Here is a 23,071-nt window from a genome sequence, read left to right as displayed (position 1 = left end):
GATTCAGTAAACGGGCACACGTAATTTCTGAAGAGATTTCTCTAATCTCCCTTGCACTGCAGGAATGGGTGGCATAGGTTAGGTCATACAGGGTAGGTAGAGAGTTACTTTGTGCTTGTTGTTCCCATAGGCACTTCAATGGGAAGATTGTTGTCAACTATTGATGATGATTCTTTGGAGAGAAAGTGTCTTTAGCACACTCGTGCTGCTTCAATAGAAGATGGCAATCTACTGGAAAGAGCTAAGCGCTGGCAGCTCCACTTGGGTGGCTCATGGCAATAATCCCAGCACTTGGGAGGTGGAGACGTGGGCTATAGAAACCCTATCTCAACCCCTACCTGGGCTCCATCTCCCCCCAAAGAGGAATAGCCACAGTAGAGAGACCGCCAGAGAGCCAATGCCACTGCAACCTGTAACGTAATTCCTCCGTGAGCCTAGGGGAGAGAGTCCTGCTCAGTTATTTGTCTTCTCCTTCAGCTACTGTTGGCATGTAACGCGGCTGACACTAAGATGAACGGCACTTACATACATGAACTGAGTGCACAGAAGTTCCTTGAACAGCAGAACTAGGATGTGTGTTTGCTAGTTTACTCCTCCCCTCTTCTTGAGACAAGGTTCTCACAAAGTTGCCCTGGCTGATGCAGAACTCATAGATTATGCTAGCCTTGAACAGATTCAAGAACAGAAAGGACTCATTCCTACATCACCCTCTCATGGGAGGAGGGTCCCCCCCTCCCACCCCGGGAGTCTGTATAGGCGCTCCGGTCTGCGCTTGCGCAGTCTGCACCCGGAAGCGCGGCTTCGAGAGCCTGTCCCATTCCGAGACGAGTCCGATTAAACATTCTTCCTTATTGCTACTACCCATAACTAAAAACACACGGAAACATCTAAAGAGTGTAGAGATTTCATATTTCTTCTTTTGACGGCTCCGCTGGAGGCAGCTCGGCCCGCAAGTTGCTAGGACCAGGGGGTCCTGCGTTGCTATGACGACACAGGGGCGTTCTAGAAAAGGGATGGCCGACCGACGCCAGGCGGCAAACACAACTTGTGGGTACAGCGGCGAGTGCCATGCACTCCTACAGTGCATTCCTAGGGTGCAGGACTTTGCTGAAAGGACCGTGGGAGCCCCGCCCCAGTCGCGCCCGCGGAGCTAGGTTGCGCTGACCCGTCCGCAGTCTTTGGGCGGCGGTGTCTGACTCTCCCGGGCTGGGCCCTGACTCTGACCCACCCACACCCCTCTCTGTCAGTCCCTTATCCTAGAGGGCTCCCCAAAGGGAAGAAACCATGCCAGATGAATTCTGAATTTCAGTCTGAACACAAACACTCAAGAGGTCTCTCTGTTCATTTGCTTTGTTTTGCCTACAGAATTATGGACAGCTTGAAAGTCCTGAGCACGATTTTGATTTGCTTTTGAATTAACTTTTTGGAGGAATATTTCTGAAAGTAATAGCAGGCATTGTTCAATATGTCTCTCCACAAAGTGTCGGACACTTCGCTGACCTCCCCATCAACATCTGAGTCCAAACAGGCAAAACTGTATGTAGTCAAGGAGGCAAAAGGTAAATAAACTTCAAGGATGCCATGGACGGAACCATCATGACCACTGACAGAATCCACAATTCGTTCTCCCCTTCTCCTTAGCCAGCCTGGACAGTCACCAAATCAGAATCCTGTTTCATCTTCGTTTAAATCCTAATAGCTATATGAAGTCTGACTTCTTGTTTTCCCTGACTTTAAGGGAGCTTTAAAAACATAGTTATGTGGATAGGAAAAACACGACTTAGCTCAGGATGCCTATTTGTTTAAGATTCAAGGATTTTTTTTCCCCGAGATTCCTTAAGATTTCCATCCTTGGGGCTGCATCTTTGTGGTTCACACCTTTAATTCCAACACTTGGAAGGCAGAGGCAGGTGATCTCTGTGAATTTGAGGTCAGCGGGGGGTATATAGTAAATACCAGGCTAGTCAGAGTTACAAAGTGAGACCCCGTTTCAAGAAAAATGTAAAAAGACTTAATGATAAATGTAGACCTTTGCCAGATTAAGAATCAAGTCACTCATCCTTTTGCCCTTGTTCATCAGGCTGAGGCTATCTCCAGTCTTAAGGTCATGGGGCTTTTTGGTTTGTTTCTTATTTATATTTTGCTACAGTCCCATCGTCTAGGAGGTACGATCCAACTCAAGGACTTACACTAAGCAAGCCCTCTACCCCAAGTTAGCTAACCTATTCCCTATTTACGCTGACGGGCCCTGGAGGGGTGGGTCTGGGAGGCTGTATACTCACTCCAACCGAGGCCTTTTACTTTGTATCTCTCTTCACGTTCTCATATCCCCCCTTCCTCCCTTTCCTCCACCCTTCTGTGGACTGTATGCTACTCAGGGCTTTAAATATTTGTAGCTGGGCTGGTCCACTAGAAGAACCCTTCTTGTTAGAAACATGATATTGCGAGGCAGTCTGGGAAACTTTAACTCCCCAGAACGCTCCACTAAGAGGTGTCTTTCCTATTACTTTCTTAGGGCTTCCTGAGCTAAAGGAGAAGAAATCCACGATGAATCACCTCAAACCCCTTCCTACTTCCCTTCAGAATGAATTCAGAATCCCTGAGGAAGTTCTTATCTCCCTGAACTATGCAGCCAATGCTGGTCCCTGTCCTGAAAACTTACTGCCTGCGAAGAAATGTAAAGCCCCAAAGGTTTGTATGCGCATACCTAGCATGTTTGGGCTCCTCTTCCTCTTTCATATTCGCTTCGTTAAGTGTTGGTGAGCAGAAGTTGTTTATTCAGATGATCTTTTAAAATGCAGATTTAAATTTAAAACCCAATTATTATTAGTTCACAAGTGAGTTTGGGCTCAGGGTCAGAAGACAGCTTTCAGGGGCTGGCTCTCCATCCCGGCGTGGGCTCTGGGGAGAAGCACACGTCACGGGGTTGCAAGTTCTTTCAGTTGCCAAGCCATCTTGCCAACTAGAAAATTCAGATCTTGCTGAGTGTGGTGACCGGCACTGATAGTTCCATCATTTCAGAGGCTGAAGCAGGAGGATTTCCATGAGTTCCAGGCCAGACTGGGCTACACAATAAGATCCTGTCTCAAAAAACAAACAAACAAACAAACAAACAAACAAACAAACAAAACAAAATTAAAAAAACTAAATCGAAAATCCTCAGGTCTCCTGAAGCAAATGTTTCCATTGCTTGAATATTTCTGTTAACCTGTTTGGTTTCTTTTTTCTTGTTTTGGTTTTTCGAGACAGGGTTTCTCTGTGTAGCCCCGGCTGTCCTGGAGCTCACTCTGTGGACCAGGCTGGCCTCGAACTCAGAAATCCACCTGCTTCTGCCTCCCAAGTGCTGGGATTAAAGGCACTTCCTGGCCTGTTAACCTGTTTTATGCAAACTTATCATTTATTATTGATGCTCTCTTAATGTTCTGTCTTGCCCTTCTTTATGAATTCTGCTCCTCTATAAAGCATCTAAATGGCCTTGATGTAGTCAAATAAATAACATTTTCTTCAACCAGAGTGCCCTCTGCTGGACATTTGTGTTTTTGCTTTTTTTTTCCCCACAGGGTGCCCTTCCGCGGCTTGTAGATCATGTCTGGCAGCACCCTATTCGAAGAGATAAATTCAAATACCTGATTGATCATCCTGTCTCCCTAACAGGAGCTGGAAGGTAAAGGAGGAAGAGAGTGGGGTGCAGATAAACAGATAGAATTATTTTCTCACGTTGTGTGGCAGTTTTGGGAGAAGGCAGAGTGGCAACACTGAAGAATTCTAGATTTTGAAACTCTCAGTATCATTGATAAGTGAGAATTCTGAAAGGATCTATGTATAGTTATTATTAGTAGCTATACATGTTGGCTGTACATCCTTTTGGTTGTTGAATTTCTAAACACATACACATTCATTCATTCATTCATTCATTCTGTGTATGCCATGTCCCATGTGTGAATTAGAAGGCACCTTGTAGGAGTCGATTCTCCCCATGCTCAGTGGCAAGCGCCTTTAACCTCTGAGACCTCGAGACCTCTCCCCGGCTTGGTTTGTTGGGGTTTGTTTGTCTTTGTTTTGTTTTATTTTGCTTTGCATGCATTTGTATACTTCTTCCTGCAGTTTCCTGTGGGGTTTCCCCCCTGTATTAAAAAGAACAAGATCCACCAGACCGAAGCTCTTCGTACGTCTCGCATCCGTGGGTGTCCATAGTTTTTGTACATCTTCAAGGAAACATGATGTAGAAAACCTTGATGAATAGGTTAATGTCCCTGGTCTTTTCAAAGGGAACCTGGAGGTGGTCTTTGCGACTTTGTGGGTTCTCCTTTTTCCCACCTTTTATCTCCCTGGTTTCCCCCACTGTCTTAGGGTTTCTATTGCTGCAATGGAACACCATGATCAAAAGAGCAAGTTGGGGAGGAAAGGGGTTATTTGGCTTACACTTCCAGATCACAGTCCATTGTTGGAAGAAGTCAGGAACTCACACAGGGTCGGCACTAGGAGGCAGGAGCTGATGCAGAGGCCATGGAGGGGGCTGCTTCCCCTGGCTTGCTTAGGCTAATTTCTTATAGAACCCAGAACCACCAGCCTAGGGATGGCACCACCCACAATGGCCTGGGCCCTCCCTGTTAATCACTAATTGAGAAAATGCCCTACAGCTCGATCTCGTGGAGGCACTTTTCCAATTGAAGCTCCTTTCTCTGTGATGACTCTTAGCTTGTGTCAAGTTGACACAAAATCAGCCAGAACACCCCCTATCACCAGATAGGAGAGAAAGAAGGATAGAGGGGGAGGGGAAGATCTGCATCTAATTTCTTTTTTCTTGTTTCTTTTTTGAGCATATCTACTAATAAAGTGCAACAAGCCCCCCTAAATGACCAACAACCCCTGCCCGTTGGGGCTCTCATATTTATAAACCCTCTGAAAATTTCCCAGAATTCCAAATGGCACACAATATCAGAAATTATCTGCAGCTGGCAAAACGGTGCCTCTGCTAGACACGAGGTAAATCTTAGTCACTTGCTGTGAAGCAGCTCCACCCACACCTGGGATTAAAACCAAAACATAGTCTGATAATATTTCTGGCTTTTTAAAAAAAGAAACCAAAATTCTAGAATTATCACCACAGAAACCCTTAACCTTTTTATACTGTTTCAGATTAAATCATCAAATACTATTTATTATTTTGTATCATTCCCCAAAATACTCTGTCAACTTTTGTTCCATGAAGATTGTGGCCTATTCATTTGAAAGAATTTTCCATTTATCAAAATCTCCTTGCATGCCTGGCTGACATGCCACGTTCATCTGGAAGGTGGCCACACTTGAGCAGGATATTTAATCGTATTGAAGCTACTTCTCTCATCTGTGAAAAGGGATGACTAGGGTTGCTCAATTTTTTGTGCCTGCAGGGATACTGGAAAGCAGAAATGAGAGGTGAGGCCAGAGCATCTCCAACCATAACATCCTATCTAAGTGGGTTATTATCACTCAGCTGTGCTGCCTGTCACAAAGAGCAGCAGAAACTTGGCTGTGTGGCTTTCGTCACTGTGAAGCTTTTGTGGCTTAAAGAATCTGCGTCTTCATGCCTTCAGATCACGGTTGTAGATGTTTGATGGTTGTAAGGTGTTTGAAGTGTTTTGAAAAGTTAACTATTTCTATCTAAATGTTGCAGTAAACTTACAAAAAGTTTTAATGTCGAATGATTTCGGAGCGGAAATTCTTAAAAATGTGGACATCAAGTAGTAGCACCCCCATCCATCTTTACTGTAACCCCAGGACCTGTGAACACAGAGCCCACCAGCAGAAGACTTGGCAGAGGTTGTGAGGATTAAAGACAGAGAGATTATGGCTGTTGTTAGTGAGCCCGGCATAGGCACCAGGCTCTGAGAGCGGAAAAGGGAGATGGTTGGGTGGGTCAGGAGACCAACCAAGGACGGCAGAATGGAAGGACACAAATGGAAAATGGAGTTGTCTAAGGACAACTCAGCTGATATCCATCAAGGAAAGTCTCAGGCCCATGATCTCCAGGAGTGAATCCTGTCAACAACCAGATGAAGACGTCTTAGGGTTTCTCTTGCTGTGATAGAACACTGTGATCTAAGGCAACTTCGGGGAGAGAGGGTTTGTTTCAGCTGACAGCTCTCAGGCCACACTCCATCACTGAGGGAAGTCAGGGCAGGAACTGAAGTAAAAGCCATAGGTCCACGGATGAATACCAACTCTTGTTTTGCCCCCTTTGGCTTGTTCAGTTGGCTTTCGACACAGACCAGGACCACTCGCCCAGGCAGCACGCCCACCTCAGTCAGTGTTTAAGAAAATGCCCTACCGGCAATATGTTGGAGGCATTTCCTCGACTGAGGTTTCTCTTCCTAGATAACCAGCTTGTGTCAAGTTAACAAAATAAAAACTTAGTCAGCACAAGCATGGCTCTTCCAGCATCTGCACCCCAGTTACCATCGACATCTTGGTTTTAGTTCTGTGACCCCTGCATTGGACCTGCGCACATAGAAAATAACACAGCTGGTAGGGACAAGGAGTAATATATCTAAGAACGCCAAATATTCAGGGCACAGCAATAAAACACAACCAAGAAAGCATTTAGCGCCTGAGACTCTTTTCTGATGACTCCACCAGTCAGCATTCAATGCAAAAAATAAATCTCAGGATTTTAACCAGGAAACGATTGGCTGCAGAAAATTGACTGCTACCAAAGTTGTTGAGGCCAGCAGGATGGCTCAGCAGATAAAGTTCTTACCTCGCAAGCCTGGTAACCTGAACCCATTCCCATGGGAGAGAGCTGACTCCCTCCAACTGCCAAATGAGCACTATGGAAAATCTGTGCCTATATTCACATACCTCCTCCCCCCCCAGACACACACATCTCCACCAACAATAAAGTAATGAAGTATTTTTTGAGATATGGTCTTACTGCATAGCCCTAGCTAACCTGGAGCTTACCGTGCAGACCAGGCTGGTCTTGAACTCACAGAGGTCTGCCTGCTTCTGCTTCCAGAATGCTGAGATTAAAGGCATCCCTACCATGCCTACGTAAGCATGTAGTAGATGTAGAATTGTGCATTATTGTAGACTTACATAAAAGAGGAGGGAGGATGTAACTCCACTGCTAATGCGAACGTAACGCCTGCATCTCCTCCACTGAGGCATCTTGCCTTCCCTAAATGATCTTTTTAAAATACTGTTTATATTTTATTAATATTGTGTTTTTTGTGTTGGTTTGTGTCATGGCCTTCTTGTGATGGTTAGATGCAATGTTAGATCAACTGGACAATGTTGTGCAGTTGATTCTCCTCTTCTACCTTTCTTTGGGTTCCACTGAACAAATGTATGTCTTCTAGCTTATGTGACAAGTGTCTTTACTTGAGACATGTCTTGCTGGCACCCAGATTTTTTTTTTTTTTGAGAGACCTAACAGAGGAGCAGGGCAATTATTCAAAGGAAAACGAGAGAACTAGAACTTTGATGGAAAGGAAAAGGGTACCTGGCCAGCAGAGTCCGCCAGTGTCCTCTGTAGCACCAGCAATGCAGAGGAGAGAGAATAAACCCTGAGCACAGGTCAGGCCAAAGTCTACTTTAAAGTTAGACAGAGGGATGGAGACATGAAAACATTACACATTAAATCCATAATGCCTCTCAGCGTTAAATCTGACAGCAGTCTTTAGGAAATACCCTAGAAACCTGAGAATCCACATCAAAAGTAATGACAAGTCAGACTAGAGGTTCACTATTGTCATGAAATGAGAGGACTGACTACTGTCCCTCTCTGAGGGCGACTGCAGTGTTAATTGGCATTAGCAGTAGATTGGGGATTGAGGGCAAAGGACAGGGAGGGATTGGGTCTCGATGCTGAGATTTTGAGGACAGCCTTAGCCAATAGAGGAGGGTGAAGCGCGGACTGCAGAAAGTATAGAGCAGTGGTTCTCAGTCTTCCCAATGCTGCCACCCTTTAATACAGTTCCTCATGTTGTGCTGACCCCAACCATAACATTATTTGTTACTTTATAACTGTAACTTTGCTACTGTTATGAATCATACTGTAAATACTTGATGTGCAGGATATCTGATGTGCAAACCCTGTGAAAGGGTCATTCATTCCCCAGGGGGTCGAGACCCACAGGTTGAGAACCACTGGTATAGAGGACACAGCTTTGTGGAGCATCCCTAGGGGATGAAGACACAGGCGTTCCGAGGAACAGCAGCTGGGGCAGACAGAAGGTTCAGGAGTGTCGCAAACACGGGGAGAATCCAGGAGACTGGTTTCAGACAGGGGTAGTCAAATCAGGAAAGTATTCCAGGTAGTGGCAGAAAGTGGATGAGGTTACCTTAGTAAAGGGAAGTCCTCACTCGGTCTGCCACATGGTTTCAGAAGGGAGATGATATGCCTTGTTGAGGAAACATCAGGAAGGTTGATATTTAACAGACATAGATAATAGATTCTAGCTAGCTCCATCAGAGTACTGTAACAGCAATGCATGGTGAAGGAAAGAGTTTCAGAAGGGAGCAGTCATGTTGTGAATCTTCTGGCCAGTCTTGGTCAGCCAGGCCCAGACTAGAGCTGCCTGGGAAGATGGACGCCCGGCTGAGGAATTGTCTCCCTCAGCCTGGCCTCTGGGCGTGGCTGTGGGCATTTTCTTGATTAGCGACCCTTGCACTGGAAGCGGTGCCATGTCTGGGCAGGGGTTTTGGGTTGAAGAAGGCAGGTTGAGCAACCCGTGAAGAACCAGCCAGTAAGCACAGTTCCTCTCTAGTCCTTGCCTCAGTTTCTCTCCATGATGGTCTGGAGCCTGCAAGCCAAATTAGCCTTTTCCTTTCCTGGGTTGGTTTTGGTCAGTATTTTATCACAGTGGAACAAAAAGAAAACCAGGACAAGGAGTGTCTTAGCAGGGCAGAGGGTGTTTTCTACAGAAGCTTTCAATGGTGGAATGAGATTCCAGGGCACTGGACCAAGATGGGGTCCAGCACACAGCTGGCAGGGATGACTGTGAGGAAAGCGATTCGTTCGAGGTTGAAGGGGAGGAAGGAGTTGGTGATGTGAGCGAGGAGCTTGTGATGGTGTAGAGGAAGAGTGACAGCAGACTCCTGACGAATGCCCAGTCTTCCGTGTGGTGGGAAGTGGCTGGTCCAGGTGTCAGCAGGTTCCCCCTGCAAACTTGGATTCTGGCCACGGGGTGGGGGGGGGAAGGGGGGCTGGATGCTAAATCCAAGGTTATCACCCAGGTGAGCAGCGGGAGTGAGTCTCACCCGGGGCTTCAGCATCCTCCCCAGGCCAGGGACATCTGCCCGGGAAGTGATGCCATTGTGATTTAACCTGCCCTGCCCAGAGAGTTCGGATCAAGTATTGTTCTACCTTAATCAGGCAACCGGTACTGGAAGCCTACCTACGCATTTGCAGAGGAAGCTGGGCCTGGCTGTGGGTCCGGACAGCTGGGACCCCTCAAGTGTCCTTACGTGTCAGTGATGCTGAAAGTGAAGAGCCAGCCCAGTGCAATGAGACTGCTACCCTTCCGGAGTCCCCCACAGCTCAGGGGTACCACTGCTATTACCGAGATCTCGAAAACTCTAACGTAAATCTAATACAAATCATCATTCTAACATAAAGGACTCGCCTTCTGACACAGCGGTGTGAGGATCAAAGGGCTTGTATTCAACGTAAACCATACTTCCGTTTTCCCATGTCTTAAAATAATTTTTAAAAATCCGATAAGCAGGGAAGACCAAGGTAGTGAGAGCAGGTCCGCCGCCCTTCCCTACGAGCAGGGAGCACACAGCTGTGTACAGGCTTAGGAAAATCCACATTTAAAACATATTTTTTTCTTAATTTTTAAGGGATATTTCTTTCCTGTATGATGTTAAATACGTGAAAGGAGAGACCAGGGAGAACAAACTTTGTCCCCCAAACAAGTCAACACAGTCACAGACCGGTGCCATGGTGCCTCATAAGGTAAGTGTGAGAAGAAGGCCTTTCTCCCACTCTTTCTCCCACTCTTGGCTTTTCAAAGTGTTTGCCTAAACTCCATAGCAACTTCAGACTGTAACAACAGCCTGCAGGGTTACCCTGTCTTCAGATACATTCTAACTATTCCTTTACAATAGCATTTACTGGGCAAAGATCAGCGATCTTCTAAGCCGTTCCCCAAACCACACTGAACTATTTTGATGAGTGTGTTTACTGATTTTACATGTACAAAATCAGGGAAGGCTAGATTCTCCTTCCCCAGGGAAAATTCGCACTCCCCACCCCATTCCCCTCCTCTTTCTTTCCCCTCCTCCCTCCCTTTCTCCCTCCCTCTCTCTTTTCTTCCCTTCCTCCTTCCCCACCCTCTCACTTTGAGATAGGGTCTCTCTATGTAGCCACACATATCCTGGAACTTGCTATGTAAATCAGGCTAGCCCCCAAACTCCCAGAGATCTGTGTGCTTCTGCCTCCCAAGTGCTGAGGGCATCTCTCCTGTTATTCACAGTGTGGGTCAGACTGCTATTTAATTACCTTATCCTTTTCATCACAAGCCTTGGCAGTAACATTAAGTTTCCTGGTGTTCTTTTTCTCTTCAAACTGTACATGTTGTATCTTCCTGCCCCACCTGCTCTTTTTTCATCATATACCAGCATAAGAATGATGACTAATAACCACAAGACAGAGTCAGTTAGCTGTCTTGAAATCTCCTCCGCCAAAGAAAGTAGTCCATTACTCCTTGATTTAACCTATTAAGACAAGGGCGGGGGCTGGAGAGATGTCTCAGCGGTTAAGAGCACCGACTGCTCTTCCAGAGGTCCTGAGTTCAAATCCCAGCAACCACATGGTGGCTCACAACCATCTGTAATGAGATCTGATGCCTTCTGGTGTGTCTGAAGACAGCTACAGTGTACTTACATATAATGAGTCTTTAAAAAAAAAAAAAAAAACGTCAAGGGCAGAAAACAGTCACAGTCTTTGTCAAAATCACAGGCATGGTCTCTAGCCAAGTTGCTAATCTTGGTCCTTTCTGAAGCCTCTTGATCTGGTCCTCCACAGTCTTCATAGCTCTCAAATTACTACTGTCTTCCAGACTCCACTGGGATGACCCACTAGCCTCCATTTATAGTGTTCAAAGGTTCTTCTAGTCCAAAGTCATCTACATTTCTCAAAAAACCAACATGGTTACGATTCATAGCAATACTTCTTCCTCTGGTTCTAGCATGTCTTAGTTACCTTTTTACTGCTGTGACAAATACCATGACCAAGAGAACCTATAAAAGAAAGTGCTAATTGGACTTATGGTTTCAGAGGGTTAGAGTCCATGATGGTGGAGCAAAGGCATGGTGGCAGGAAAAGCTGAGTCCTCACATCTTTATTCAAGATCAGGGGGCAGAGTGAGGGCACACTGGGAATGGTGCCAGTCTTTTGAAAGTTCAAGGCTGACACCCAGTGATGTACCTCCTCCAATAAGGCCACACCTCCTAATCCTTCCAAACAGTTCTGGAGACTGGGGACCAAAAGTTCAAATGCCTGAGACTTAAAAGGAATTGTAAGTGAATTATCTTTAATATAAATATTAGCAGTGAATTAAACTAGTGACTGTATTTCTTTACCTTATGCTAGTTTACAATAACTACAAAGAGAAACCAAGATTTATTTAAAACTGTACCTCAGTTGCTGAGCGGTTAAATGATCTACCTTAACCTTCTATGCTAATCTGGCTACCTCCCAGCTCCACCCTAACATTTGCATATTATTATTGATGTATTGCTTTAGGCTTCAGCTGTGTTTCCATGATCTCTGTCCAGACCCCTTCCTCATGACACCAAATCCCCCATCCTCCTTGCTCCCTCTCTCCATCTCTCTTCCCTCTGACTGGCAGATATCCCGCCCTATTCTCTATTCTGCCCAGCCATTGGGTGGTCAGCAATTATTGACAAGCCAGAGAATAAATGGTAAGAATTGTTTACACAAACTTGAGACAGGAGATTCTTGGCATAACTATTACAATGCCATGTCTGGATTAAAACAAGAGGGCAGAGAAATCAGCATTTGAATACAAGGGTAAGCATTACACTGTGTATAAAAACATTATGCCTACAAAGGATATCTCATTCAAACTGACAGAAGAAGGGAAAAAAAGAGGAGCTAAAGGATTTATGAATATAGTTGGCCCTCCATACTTGAGGATTCACCTATGTTAACAACCACAAGTGAAAAATGTTTTGCAAAAATTAAGAATGTATCTGTACTATACAAGTACAGATGTTTTCTTGTTGGTCCCTAAATTGCTGAGTCCGGCTTGACCATGTAAGGGATGGCATGACATGGTTCCCACCCCTGGAACAGAGCCAGCAGGGTGTGGTCCTCCGCAAGTGTTGATGGTTGCTGTGGGCATGAGGCTCATTTCTATAACATTGTACGTATTTTCATATTCTTCCTTTGAGGAATGTCCTCTGCCAAGGTCAACAACTCAATGATAGTCAGAGGCTGCATCAGCCACAGAGGCGAGGGTGTGGCTAATGTCTCAGCAAAAAGGTAAAGGCTGAGACCTTCAGGACAGCCCCTAAGGCTGTGGAAAAGAGCAAAGAACTCTGAAAACTTGAGTTCAAGAATATACATACATATATATATATAATATACATATATGTATATTATATATATTTCTCAACTATGCAAATGTAAGGATGCAATATGAATTGTATAAGGAGCTTTGTAGACCTAAAAGAACAGAGGCAATTGCACCGTGAGACAGCTTTTCAGAAAAATACAAAGGCAGGCATATTCCTGAGTTCAAGGTCAGCCTGGGCCAGACCCAGGTTAAGCTCAGGCATGGTAGAAATGGCAACCTCAGAGTGAAATCCCACCCAGCTAGCTTATTGTCTGTGTTTACAAAGCCAGGCAGATCTCTGACTTCACTTGCAATGTTAAAAAAATGTGCTTGCTGTCTTTTTCTAAGAATTGGGGGTCGTGGGGTGTTGCTTCTTGGGATTGTCAAGGGGGAACCTGGAATAAAAGACTTAATTGATATGTAAATAAAAGACTAAGCTTTTGTTCTGCATGAGATGAACTACCAGAGCACAATAACAGTTCTTTTGTTTAGGATTTTTTTTCTAGCAAGAGGGATCTGTGTCTATAAGAGAGCTATTTTGAGCAGAAAGGTATCTTGAGCAGAACACAGTCCATCAGCTTGTAACCCACAACTTGATTTTGAGTCCTTCTTTTCTCTGATCCCAGATTCCTCTTCCTCAGAACCCCTCTCCAATCCAAGGCTGGTCCTTGGCACTAAATAATTCAACACGACAGCAATATACTTGTATGAGGTATTGTAGTAACTCAGAGTCCATACAACATAAATAAGAGATGTAGATAGACCCCACATAAAAACTAAACTGTTTTATATAATGAAGTTGAGCATCAAAATCAGTGGCTCTCAATGTCTGGGTCACAACCACCTTGGCAACCCTCTATCTTCAAAAACTTCGAATCATTTTCTTCTCTGTCTTTCTTGATTTCTTTCTCCTCTCTCCCTCCCTCCCTCCCTCCCTCCCTCCCCCCCCCCCGCCCCCCGCGCCTCTCTCTCTCTCTCCCTCTCTCTGTGTGTGTGTGTGTGTGTGTGTGTTCTGGGCCAGGGTTTCTCTGTGTATCCCTGGATGTCCTGGAACTTGCTTTGTAGACCAATCTAGTCTTGAACTCATGGAGATTTTCCTGTATCTGTTCCCAAGTGCTAGGATTAAAAGCATGTGCATCTGCTGCCCAGTATATATTATGGTTCATAGTAGTAGTGGGATCAGAGTTATGAAGTAGCAATGAGAATAATTTCATGGTTAGGGTCACCACAACATGAGACACTGTATTAAAGGGTCACAGCATTAGAAAGGTGGCGAACCACTGATCTAGATTTTAGTATCTTTAAAGGATCTTAAAATTTGTCCTCAAATACCAAGTAATGCTTATACCAGAAGAAAGTCTGTCCTCACATTCATGCTTGCTTTTACAGTGTGTGTCCAGCTTACAGCAGTTTTTGTCCTATGCTGCGACTCACATTACTGATATTATTATTTATCTTATCAAACACTCTCTACTTAAGATGAGGTGTGGCAGGGCACCCCTTCAATCCCAGCACTTGGGAGGCAGAGGCAGGAGGATATCTGTGAGTTTGAACCAGTCTGGTCTACAGAGTGATGTTTAGGACAGTTGGAACTACATAGAGAGACCTTGTTTAAAAACAAAACAAAAGTCTCTCAAATTACAGTTGGGCATGGTGGTTCAAATCTTCAAACCCAGCTCTTAGAAGCAGAAGCAGGATTAGCCAGGAGTTCCAGCCAGGCAGGGCTGTTGTAGTGAGTGAGACTGGGTTTCGAGAAAGCTTACCAATGCCACTGTGATTGCTCAGTAATAGTATCCTTTAGGGATGGGACTAAAATTTGTGGAACTTAAGTGTTTTTCATGTATTAATATATTTATCCTTTTCTTTATGAGCAGAAGACATTAGCAGACACTTTGGTTCCTGAGGAATTTCATATTGTGTCAAATACAGGAGTTTCGGGTTTGGAGTGTTATGACGAGTGAGTACCAGGATGCTCTGTTGAGTATCTTACACGAGCTGTGTTCTCCTTTCACACTTAAAGGAACCTGGGAAGAGCACACACATCCTAGTGTGGTAAGGGGATATGTGGGCAAGCCGCCCTAGCACAGCTTAGGAAAGATTACCACAAAACAAAGGCAAAAACAAAATAAACCAAAAAACTCTTGGGTGTTTCTCTCTCTCTCTCTCTCTCTCTCTCTCTCTCTCTCTCTCTCTCTCTCTCTCTCTCTCTCTCTCTCCCTCTCTCTCTCTCTGTCTCCTTTCTGTCTTTCTTATTCTCTTTTTCTTTTTCTATTGCCTTCTCTTTTTCTTTCTCCTTCTGTTTATTTTTAGAGCAGAGTTTATAGATTTGTTAAGGTAAAACAAGAAAAAACTTTTGATAGTCAGGTGGACTCCAAGGGAGAAATTTGTGGTTTTCATGATTAAATAGTTCTATGGCTTTTCCTGCCATTTAATTTTTAATACTTTAAGAAGTGGTACTTTAGAGATAAAGAAATGACTTGGCTCTTAAGCTCAGTTGCTGCCCTTTCAGAAACCCCAGGTTTGAGTCTCAGCACCTGATGGCAATTGGCCATTTCCTGTACTCTAGTTCTGGGGGGTTGGTGTCGTATTCTGTCTCTGAAGGCATCTGCAAGCATGTGGTACACATCCATACACTCACGCATACACACATACACATAAAAAAATAAATCTTTAAAGAAATGGTGCAGACCTGTAATCCCAGCACTGGGAAGCTGAGGCAGGAGGATTACGAATTCACAGATGTCATTTTTCATTTCTTTTTCCATTTTTGGAACTGGAACTTGAACCTAGGGCTTTGTACATGCCAGCAAGTGCGATTCCACTGGGCTACTCTCCAAGCCCACATTTATTTAATCGTGTGTGTGTGTGTGTGTGTGTGTGTGTGTGATGGGGCAGAGGGGACATCAGAGAATAGCTTTTGAGAGTCAGATCTCTCCTTTCACCATGTGGGTCTTAGGCATCAAACTCAGGATGTTGGGCCTGGTGTCGAGTACTTTTACCTGCTGAGCATCTCAAAGGCTTTAAACAAATCGTATGTGGTTCAGATAGCTCTCAAACTCTTTGTAGAGGAGGTGAGCTGAAACACATCTTCCTGCCTCTGCCTCCCACGTGTTGGAATTGCAGACTATCATTTAATCAGTTGTGTTCCTGTGACCAATTGTATGTTCAAATAGTAGACCCAGCATGGTACTTGAGTACTATAATGTACTTTTATATTTTTCGTTTGTTTTAATGAATCGAGGAAATCTTTGTATTTTGATATATCAAGGAATGGAATTAAATATCCTTTACTAAAAGTGTTCCACATTTGATCAGTGTCATAATGTTTCTGTGCGGATATTTATGGATGATCTTGTATGCACATAAAGGACCTTTGAACAGTTGTGTCCAAGCTTCTGCGTTCCATTGAGGCTTTAGCTTTGCTCAGCTGGGATTTCTTGCATCTCCACTCCTTGAACACACGTTTCTTTTAGTGGAGAATGGCTCTTAGGAACCAAGATGCAAGGCCTTTGGTGTGCTAACTGATGGACAGGTGAGATAGTGTCCTCCTCCCTTGTGTCCCTCCCCCCTCCGCCCTAGGGCCTAGTTTTCCACCACCATCTTATACGCTTCAGCCCTACAGTGTGATTTTGTTTTTAATACTTTTCTTATTTGTTGCAGCAAATACACCACCCTCCTCACAGACAGTGAGAACAGGCTGTTGCTCTTCCCATCCATGTAAGTACAGATGATTTTCTAAAGTGTTTCTTGGAAAGAGAAACTACATACGCATGTTCCTTTTCTTGCTATTTTAGTATACAAAAACATTTAAGTCATAGCAGAGACCCCAGCCAGTAACAGTTGTCTATACGACCGTCATTTAATCAGTTGTGTTCCTGTGACCAGTTGCATATTCAAACAGTAGACCCAGCATGGTACTCGAGTACTATAATGCGCTTTTATGTTTTGTACATCGTTAGAATCCTTCTGCATTGCTGACTTTCCTTTTGTCTTTTCTCATACTCTGAATAATCCAGTGTTGAAGCTTGGTATTTATGGCTCCCTCCTTCTCTGTGTGTTCTTTCCATCCCTATATATGGTTATATGGCATCTTTGGTGTTGAGAATAACAATAACAATGACAGCTATAATAATAATACTTATAACTATTATTATAACAGAATTATCATTAATATATTGATTATATCAATTATATATTAATAGATAATTAATGAACATATTATATATCTATTATATATTATAAACTATATATTACATAATGCATATTATATGTTAATATATTGTAACATTTATTGTGTATCATATATGATATAAATAGATATTAACATATAATTTATATATAATTAACTACTATATTAATAGTATAAAATATATAATAATTATTCTTAGTTTTTTTAGACAGGATTATTTTTATTCTGTAGTCCTGGCTGTCCTATAACTTGGCCTATAGAGTAGACTGGCCTTGAACTCAGAGATACACCTGCCTCTGCCTCATAAGTGCTGAGATTAAAGGTGTGGGCCATTACGGCCTGGCAGAATTATTTTTTGGGAGGAAAAAAATTACACTATTTTCACTTTCATTGCTTTAAACTATGTTACTGGTATACCACTAAATAAACATATCTGGGCCTAGCCCTTTAAATTGTCCGTAGTATCCCATAGTATATATATTTCCTGAAGTGTTTTATATTTTTATTGGGATCTGAAGATGGCCCGGCGAGGTGTTACTTACCTAGTCTGTCTCCTTGGTCTTCAGGAAACCTAATAAGAGGGTGGAAGTGGTCCAGCTGAGTGACGTGATGGACACCATGCTGGAGAGGGCTGGAGTGGAAAATGAGAACTATGTAGGGCCAACCAAGGTAACGTTGTGCCAGTCAGAGTAACCTGTGGGTAAGAGGGGTGTGTGCCTGAGAGGGGGGCACCGTGTGGTCTGGAATCTGACTCTGCCGCTGGCTCACAGGCAGCCTGGGTAAATCACCTCAGCTTCCTAACCTATTGGTTAGGAGTAATGCTAGTGCCTGCCACCAGGGGGCGTGAGCGAGACTGAGTGGCACGTTAAAGCGATGTGGCAAACACTGCAGGTATCTGGACGGTTGTTTGCTGTTTGGTCATGTGGGCTGAGAGAGATATGATTAGGGGATAACATTACTGTGCAAACATGATAGCGTGGATTTACATAAACCTAGACACACACACACACACATACACACACACACACACACACACGCCCAGGAAGGATCGACTGCTACAGCTTCACAGGCAGTTGTAGCACAATGGTAAGGCTCTATAACCAAATGGAGGAGGACAGAACAAGAGCAGGCGATGGGGACTTCCAGGTCTATTTATTAACCTTACAGAGCCATGGTTAAGCCCTGGTCTGTTGTTGACTGAAGCATTGCTATTCAGCATGAGAAACATTCTCTGTTTCTCAAGGCTCCATGGGTTGATCTGACTACTTACTTTTATTTTTAACTGGCATATAATACTTACACATATTTATGGAGTAGAATAATGTTTCCATATACAATGTGTAGTGATCAGATGGGGTAATTTGTATATCCTCCATATGATTTCCTTGTACTGGTACATTTGAACTCTTCTTTACCAGATGCTTTGCTTTGAAGTAGGAGCTCTGTGAGCCACAGCTTTGCTTTGCTTTCAAGTAGAAGCTTGTCTTGTATCAGGAGCCGACTTTGAACTTTTGTGGATGTTTTGTGGATGTCCTTGAACTTCTGATTCTCCTGTCTCTGTCTTTCGAGGGTTACAGACTGACACCAACATGCCTGGTTTATGTGGTGATTGGGATTGAACCCAGGGCTTTCCAGCCTTTTACCAGCTGAAGCACATCCCTAATTGCTCTCTTGGTTATTTTGAAATACCGTAGCTGGTCATGATGGCATAGGTCTACAGCCTTCTTATTTTTTTTTGTTTTTTGTTTTTTGTTTTTTTTTGTTGTTGTTGCTATTTTTTCGAGACAGGGTTTCTCTGTGTAGCCCTGGCTGTACTGGAACTCACTCTGTAGACCAGGCTGGCCTCAAACTCAGAAATCCACCTGCCTCTGCCTCCACCGCTCGGCTGTCTATAACCTTCTTAGCACTTGAGGGTTGAGGCAGCAGAGCTTCCAGTTCCAGTCCTGCCAGGGCTATATAGCAAGTACTTATCTGAGAACCAACAACTAACAAAGAGATGGCTGATGCGATAGCTCAGTGGGTAAAGGCACCTGCCAGCAAATCTGATGACAATGGATTTGATCAATATGCGATGGATAAGATGGTTATATTCAGATTTTATAATTCACCAGTGGTTCCTTTAATGGGTTTTATAAGATATCCCCATTCAGCCTCAGATCCCAGGGTCCCCGGGTCCCAGGGTCCCAGGGTCCCACGGTGCTTTTAGTTGTCATTGCTTTTGATAGCTTCGTCTCAATCAGGGACCAGCATTTGTTTGCTTTTCTGCCCTGTGACACCCTGCCATCCATAGGCTAGTGTGTTTATAGAATCTGTCTCAGTTTGGGTTTCTCTGATATAGACTCATGATCAGGCTTTGTTCTGGTAGGTACAACTCAGGAGTGGTATCAATATTTTCGTGCATCACATAAACGCATCCAAAACTAGTTAGAGTTTAAAAGTCATTCCTGGATATGTAGATATGTGAATGAAAGAGCAGTAAGTCAGCCCAAAGTCTATAAGGCAAACTCACTTTCAGCGGACTTACCTCTTAAAATGACGTGGCTGATAGCCTGTGACAGCACCGACCGTGTGGCTTGCCTCTGCTAGATGCACCAGCTGCTCCATGTGTTGAAGAAGGAGCAGAGCATTTACAACACAGTGTTTCATGAGCTGATTCGACAGGTCAGCGTGGACTGCGTAGACCGAGGGGAGCTGCTGTCAAGAATCAGGTCAGAACCGCTAATGGAATGTTCCAGGTTCCCCACTTGTAAAGTTGTATATTTATTATTATTAGTTCCTATTAATTATACACGCTAGTAGGATTCTATTGTTATACAGCATCTTTTAAAATGTTTATGCTTATATATGCTTTTGAGAAAGCTCTTTGGAACCAACTTGTATTAGTTTTAATTTCTATAGTAAAATGCTCGTTTTGACATAAGCTCTTGGCAAAAGTCTGAGCCTTTATTTTCCCATTTGAGTGAAGAAAGTTGCCACTGTGAAGGCTTCCATGCACCCAGCCACTCATAAACCAACCAGACTGAGAGCCTACTCTCTGTCAAGTACTGAGAGTTTGACAGGACACTGGAAAGGTCTAACTGATTAATTATTAAAACAGAGTCTCACTTAGGGTAGGCTGGCCTCAAACTTGTTATATAGCCAAGGCTGGCCCGGAATTCCTGGGACTGATGTGGTGAAATTTAAATGAGAACACAGAGCTGAGTGAGCCCAGACCCAGGGCTAGAGCTCCCCACGCAAGCTGACCTGAAAGCTACAACGGAGGGAGAGCCAGCTGCCGACAGTCGCCCTCTGACCTCCACGTGTGCCATGCGCCTTCATACCCGCGAGTCACACAGCCTCGTCTCAGCATAGTAATGACGCGGCTAAGTTTAAAAAGGAAAGCAGGGATAGGTCCTCATTATATGTAGTTATTAATGGTGAAGATGATAAATACCACGGTTACTATAACAATCCTTCTTATAACTTTGGTTCTGTCCAAAAAGCTGAAAGAATGCAGTGGCCAAAGAGTATATCTTATTTCACTTTCTATTGAAGGGGGAGGGGGGAGGGCAGCTTTCTTTTTTCGTCCTTTCTTTGTTTTTTTTTTTGTTGTTGTTGTTGTTTTGGGTTTTTTTTTGTTTTGTTTTTTGTTTATTGAGACAGGCTTTCTCTATGTAGCCCTGGCTGTCCTGGAACTCACTCTGTAGACCAGGCTGGCCTCGAACTCAGAAATCCGCCCGCCTCTGCCTCCTAAGCACTGGGATTAAAGGCGTGCGCCACCACTGCCTGGCTCGTCCTTTCTTTTTTACGTACAGGATCTCACTCTGTAGTCCTGGCTGGCTGGGCAGTCGCTATGCAGACCAGGCTGGCCTCCAACCTGTTAACTATCCACTGAATTATTTTTTGAGCCCGGATCTCACTATGTAGACCAGGCTGTCCTTGACCTCACAAAGATCTGCCTTCTGGTGTGTGGGAGGTACTGGGATTAAAGGCATGTACCACCATACTCAGCCTATCCGTTTCTTTTTTAAAACTATTATTATTATATATGTGTGTATCATGTGTGTATGAGGGCACAAGGTCAGAGGTCAGCCTTGCAGAGTCAGTTCTCTCCTTCCCCTGAACCCAAGTCACAGGATTGGAATGGCAAGAGCCCTTCCCCACCGATCCACATCTCGGGCCCACCAAGCTTTTCCTCTAGAGTGAGTTATCAGTGTGAATTTCCTCCTCCTGCTGACTGACCGGCCTGAGGAACTAGAAGCAAGGCCATTGAGAGTGGTTAGGGTTAGAAGGAGAGGAGAAAGTAGAATACTGTGAGGAGCAGCAGGCCGGACACAGCAGGACAGCAGCCTGCGAGGGCAGTGAGACCTGTGAGAGAAGAACAGGACCGAGGGCAAAAGTAGCCGCCGCTTTGGATGGGGGCATCTTAGCTGTTCTTAAATAGCACGTGTCTTTACATTTAGTCGGTTTGAGGAAAATGTCATCTATGAATTCAACTATGTAAAAATCTTACTCTACTCAAGGAACTGTGGCTATTAATATAAAGAGATTTGTGACATGGTTCCTCTCTCAAAAGGGTTTATACTTGAGAACTAAAACAGTCCTTATTTTTGTTTTCTGTCTCGGATGTTATCTATGTTCGTAACAGCTACATCTTGTGTTTGGTTCTAAGGCACTTGTTCGTTTTCTCTGAGCGTGCGGCTGAACAGGAGCCTGGGCTCCTGCCTGTTAGCTCCCTGTCCCTTGTCTCTCCTGCAGAGAGAAGTACGTGCAAATGCTTGACCATATCGCCCGGCAGATGATTGAATTTTACAAAGACCTGGTGACTCAGCGGCTGATGGACCAGCGCATCTTACAAGAACTGTATAACTTCAAGAACGTGATTGAGGAACTGACCAGGTGAGAACTTTGAGGCTCCTCAACAGGAAGCAGAAGCCAGAGCCTCGTCTTTACCTGTAATCAACGCTAAACACGGAGAGGACTAGCAAAAGGCGAAGGCTCTTGTGCCTTCAGTGCTTAGCAAGAAGACTGGGAGAACTGGGGGCTGCTGGTGGGGAGACAGAGCATGGCTTACTCCTCCTAACTGAAAGTCAAAATTCTGCCTTTTGTGTGTTAGAGAAAAACATGATCCATGTTATAGATATGTATCATGTATTCCCAGAACGCTTCCATGATTGTAAATGCTAGTGCTTAAATTCCAAAGTAAACGAATATAGCAATTAAGGTTACTGAGCTAACCTTGTGTCAAGATGACCAGTGGCAAGACTGAAGAGCCCAGGCTAGGCAGACCAGAGCAGGGTACAGCATCTGCCCCTGCTGTGTTCTAAAAGGTGCGCCTGCCACCTGACGGGATTCCATCCAGGATGCGCACGGGACGTCTTTTGGTTTGGTTTACAGGGTAGAAAATGAAGGAAGAGACATATAGTAACCGAGATTATGTGTAAATCTGATTTGTAGGGGAGAAAGTTTTTGGAAGTTTCCAACTTTGAGTTTGAATTTTTTTTGTTGTTGTTGTTCTTTTTTCTTTTTCTTTTTTTTCAGGGAACTTTGTCTGGTTCGGGACCATGACAGGAAATTAACAAAGGAAGCAGAGAAAGTCCAGAAGGACCTGGCAGAAGCTCTTTTGGAAGCAGAAAAGAATGCCAAGTGAGTTGCTAATGTTTATACTGCTTGATAACGGAAAGAGGAGAGGCTTAATTGTTGATGTTCGGGCCTCAGGTGGCCGCTATGTGAAGCTCATGTTGTGTGTCACCTGCTTCTTAGGGCTGTCAGGAAGGTTGACAGTGACAGTGCAACGGAGTCCTTCAGCTCTAGGAGGGGGCCAGCTGATGGTGCCGCATCCATTCTGCCCTTGACTGTTCTGGCTCTAACAACACAGGCCAGGAAGGCAGACGGTTGTGACAGGAACCATAGCTGTGTCTGTTTCTGAAACACAATGAGAGCATTCACATGGCAAAGCACTATCGTGAAAGTATCAGCTTGTATGCTAAGAGACGGAGGCTTTTGCTAGACCTTGCAACCAGAGTCAGTGACACACTTGAGGTCACTTAAGGCTGATATCGTACTGTCTGCTCAACCTCCCAGTTTAACCTCCCTTGCCTTGGATTTCCTGTGGAGTGAGCATTTACAACTTACACCAGTGTGCGGCTGTAATCTTAAATTATGTACTCTTCTATGCCTGTGATGCAGAACAATGCATATGCATTATGATATCATTTGTTGGAAAAACAAAGAGATTGAAAGCAATCTTCTAAGATGAATATCCATTATAGATATTGGCTGATAAACAATGATGTTTATAGTATTGTTTGTTGTCTGGGTCACTTGGTATTAG

General features: G+C 44.2%; 1 protein-coding gene across 1 annotated transcript in view; it reads left to right on the top strand.

Moving 5' to 3' along the window:
• The first annotated feature begins 1,398 nt into the window (after positions 1–1,398).
• Axdnd1 (axonemal dynein light chain domain containing 1) overlaps positions 1,399–23,071 on the top strand; it is a 73,439-nt gene continuing 51,766 nt past the window's right edge. The window contains exons 1-10 of the mRNA XM_052199924.1: positions 1,399–1,559; positions 2,516–2,691; positions 3,561–3,664; positions 9,829–9,943; positions 14,441–14,526; positions 16,230–16,286; positions 17,325–17,427; positions 19,345–19,466; positions 21,496–21,636; positions 22,279–22,383. Of these exons, the coding sequence (XP_052055884.1) occupies positions 1,466–1,559; positions 2,516–2,691; positions 3,561–3,664; positions 9,829–9,943; positions 14,441–14,526; positions 16,230–16,286; positions 17,325–17,427; positions 19,345–19,466; positions 21,496–21,636; positions 22,279–22,383 (1,103 nt within the window). The 5' untranslated portion in view covers positions 1,399–1,465. The remainder of the gene's footprint in view (positions 1,560–2,515; positions 2,692–3,560; positions 3,665–9,828; positions 9,944–14,440; positions 14,527–16,229; positions 16,287–17,324; positions 17,428–19,344; positions 19,467–21,495; positions 21,637–22,278; positions 22,384–23,071) is intronic.

Source organism: Apodemus sylvaticus, chromosome 12, assembly GCF_947179515.1.
Source record: "Apodemus sylvaticus chromosome 12, mApoSyl1.1, whole genome shotgun sequence".
Taxonomy (NCBI): Eukaryota; Metazoa; Chordata; class Mammalia; order Rodentia; family Muridae; genus Apodemus; species Apodemus sylvaticus.
This window is presented reverse-complemented; position numbering and strand designations above follow the sequence as displayed.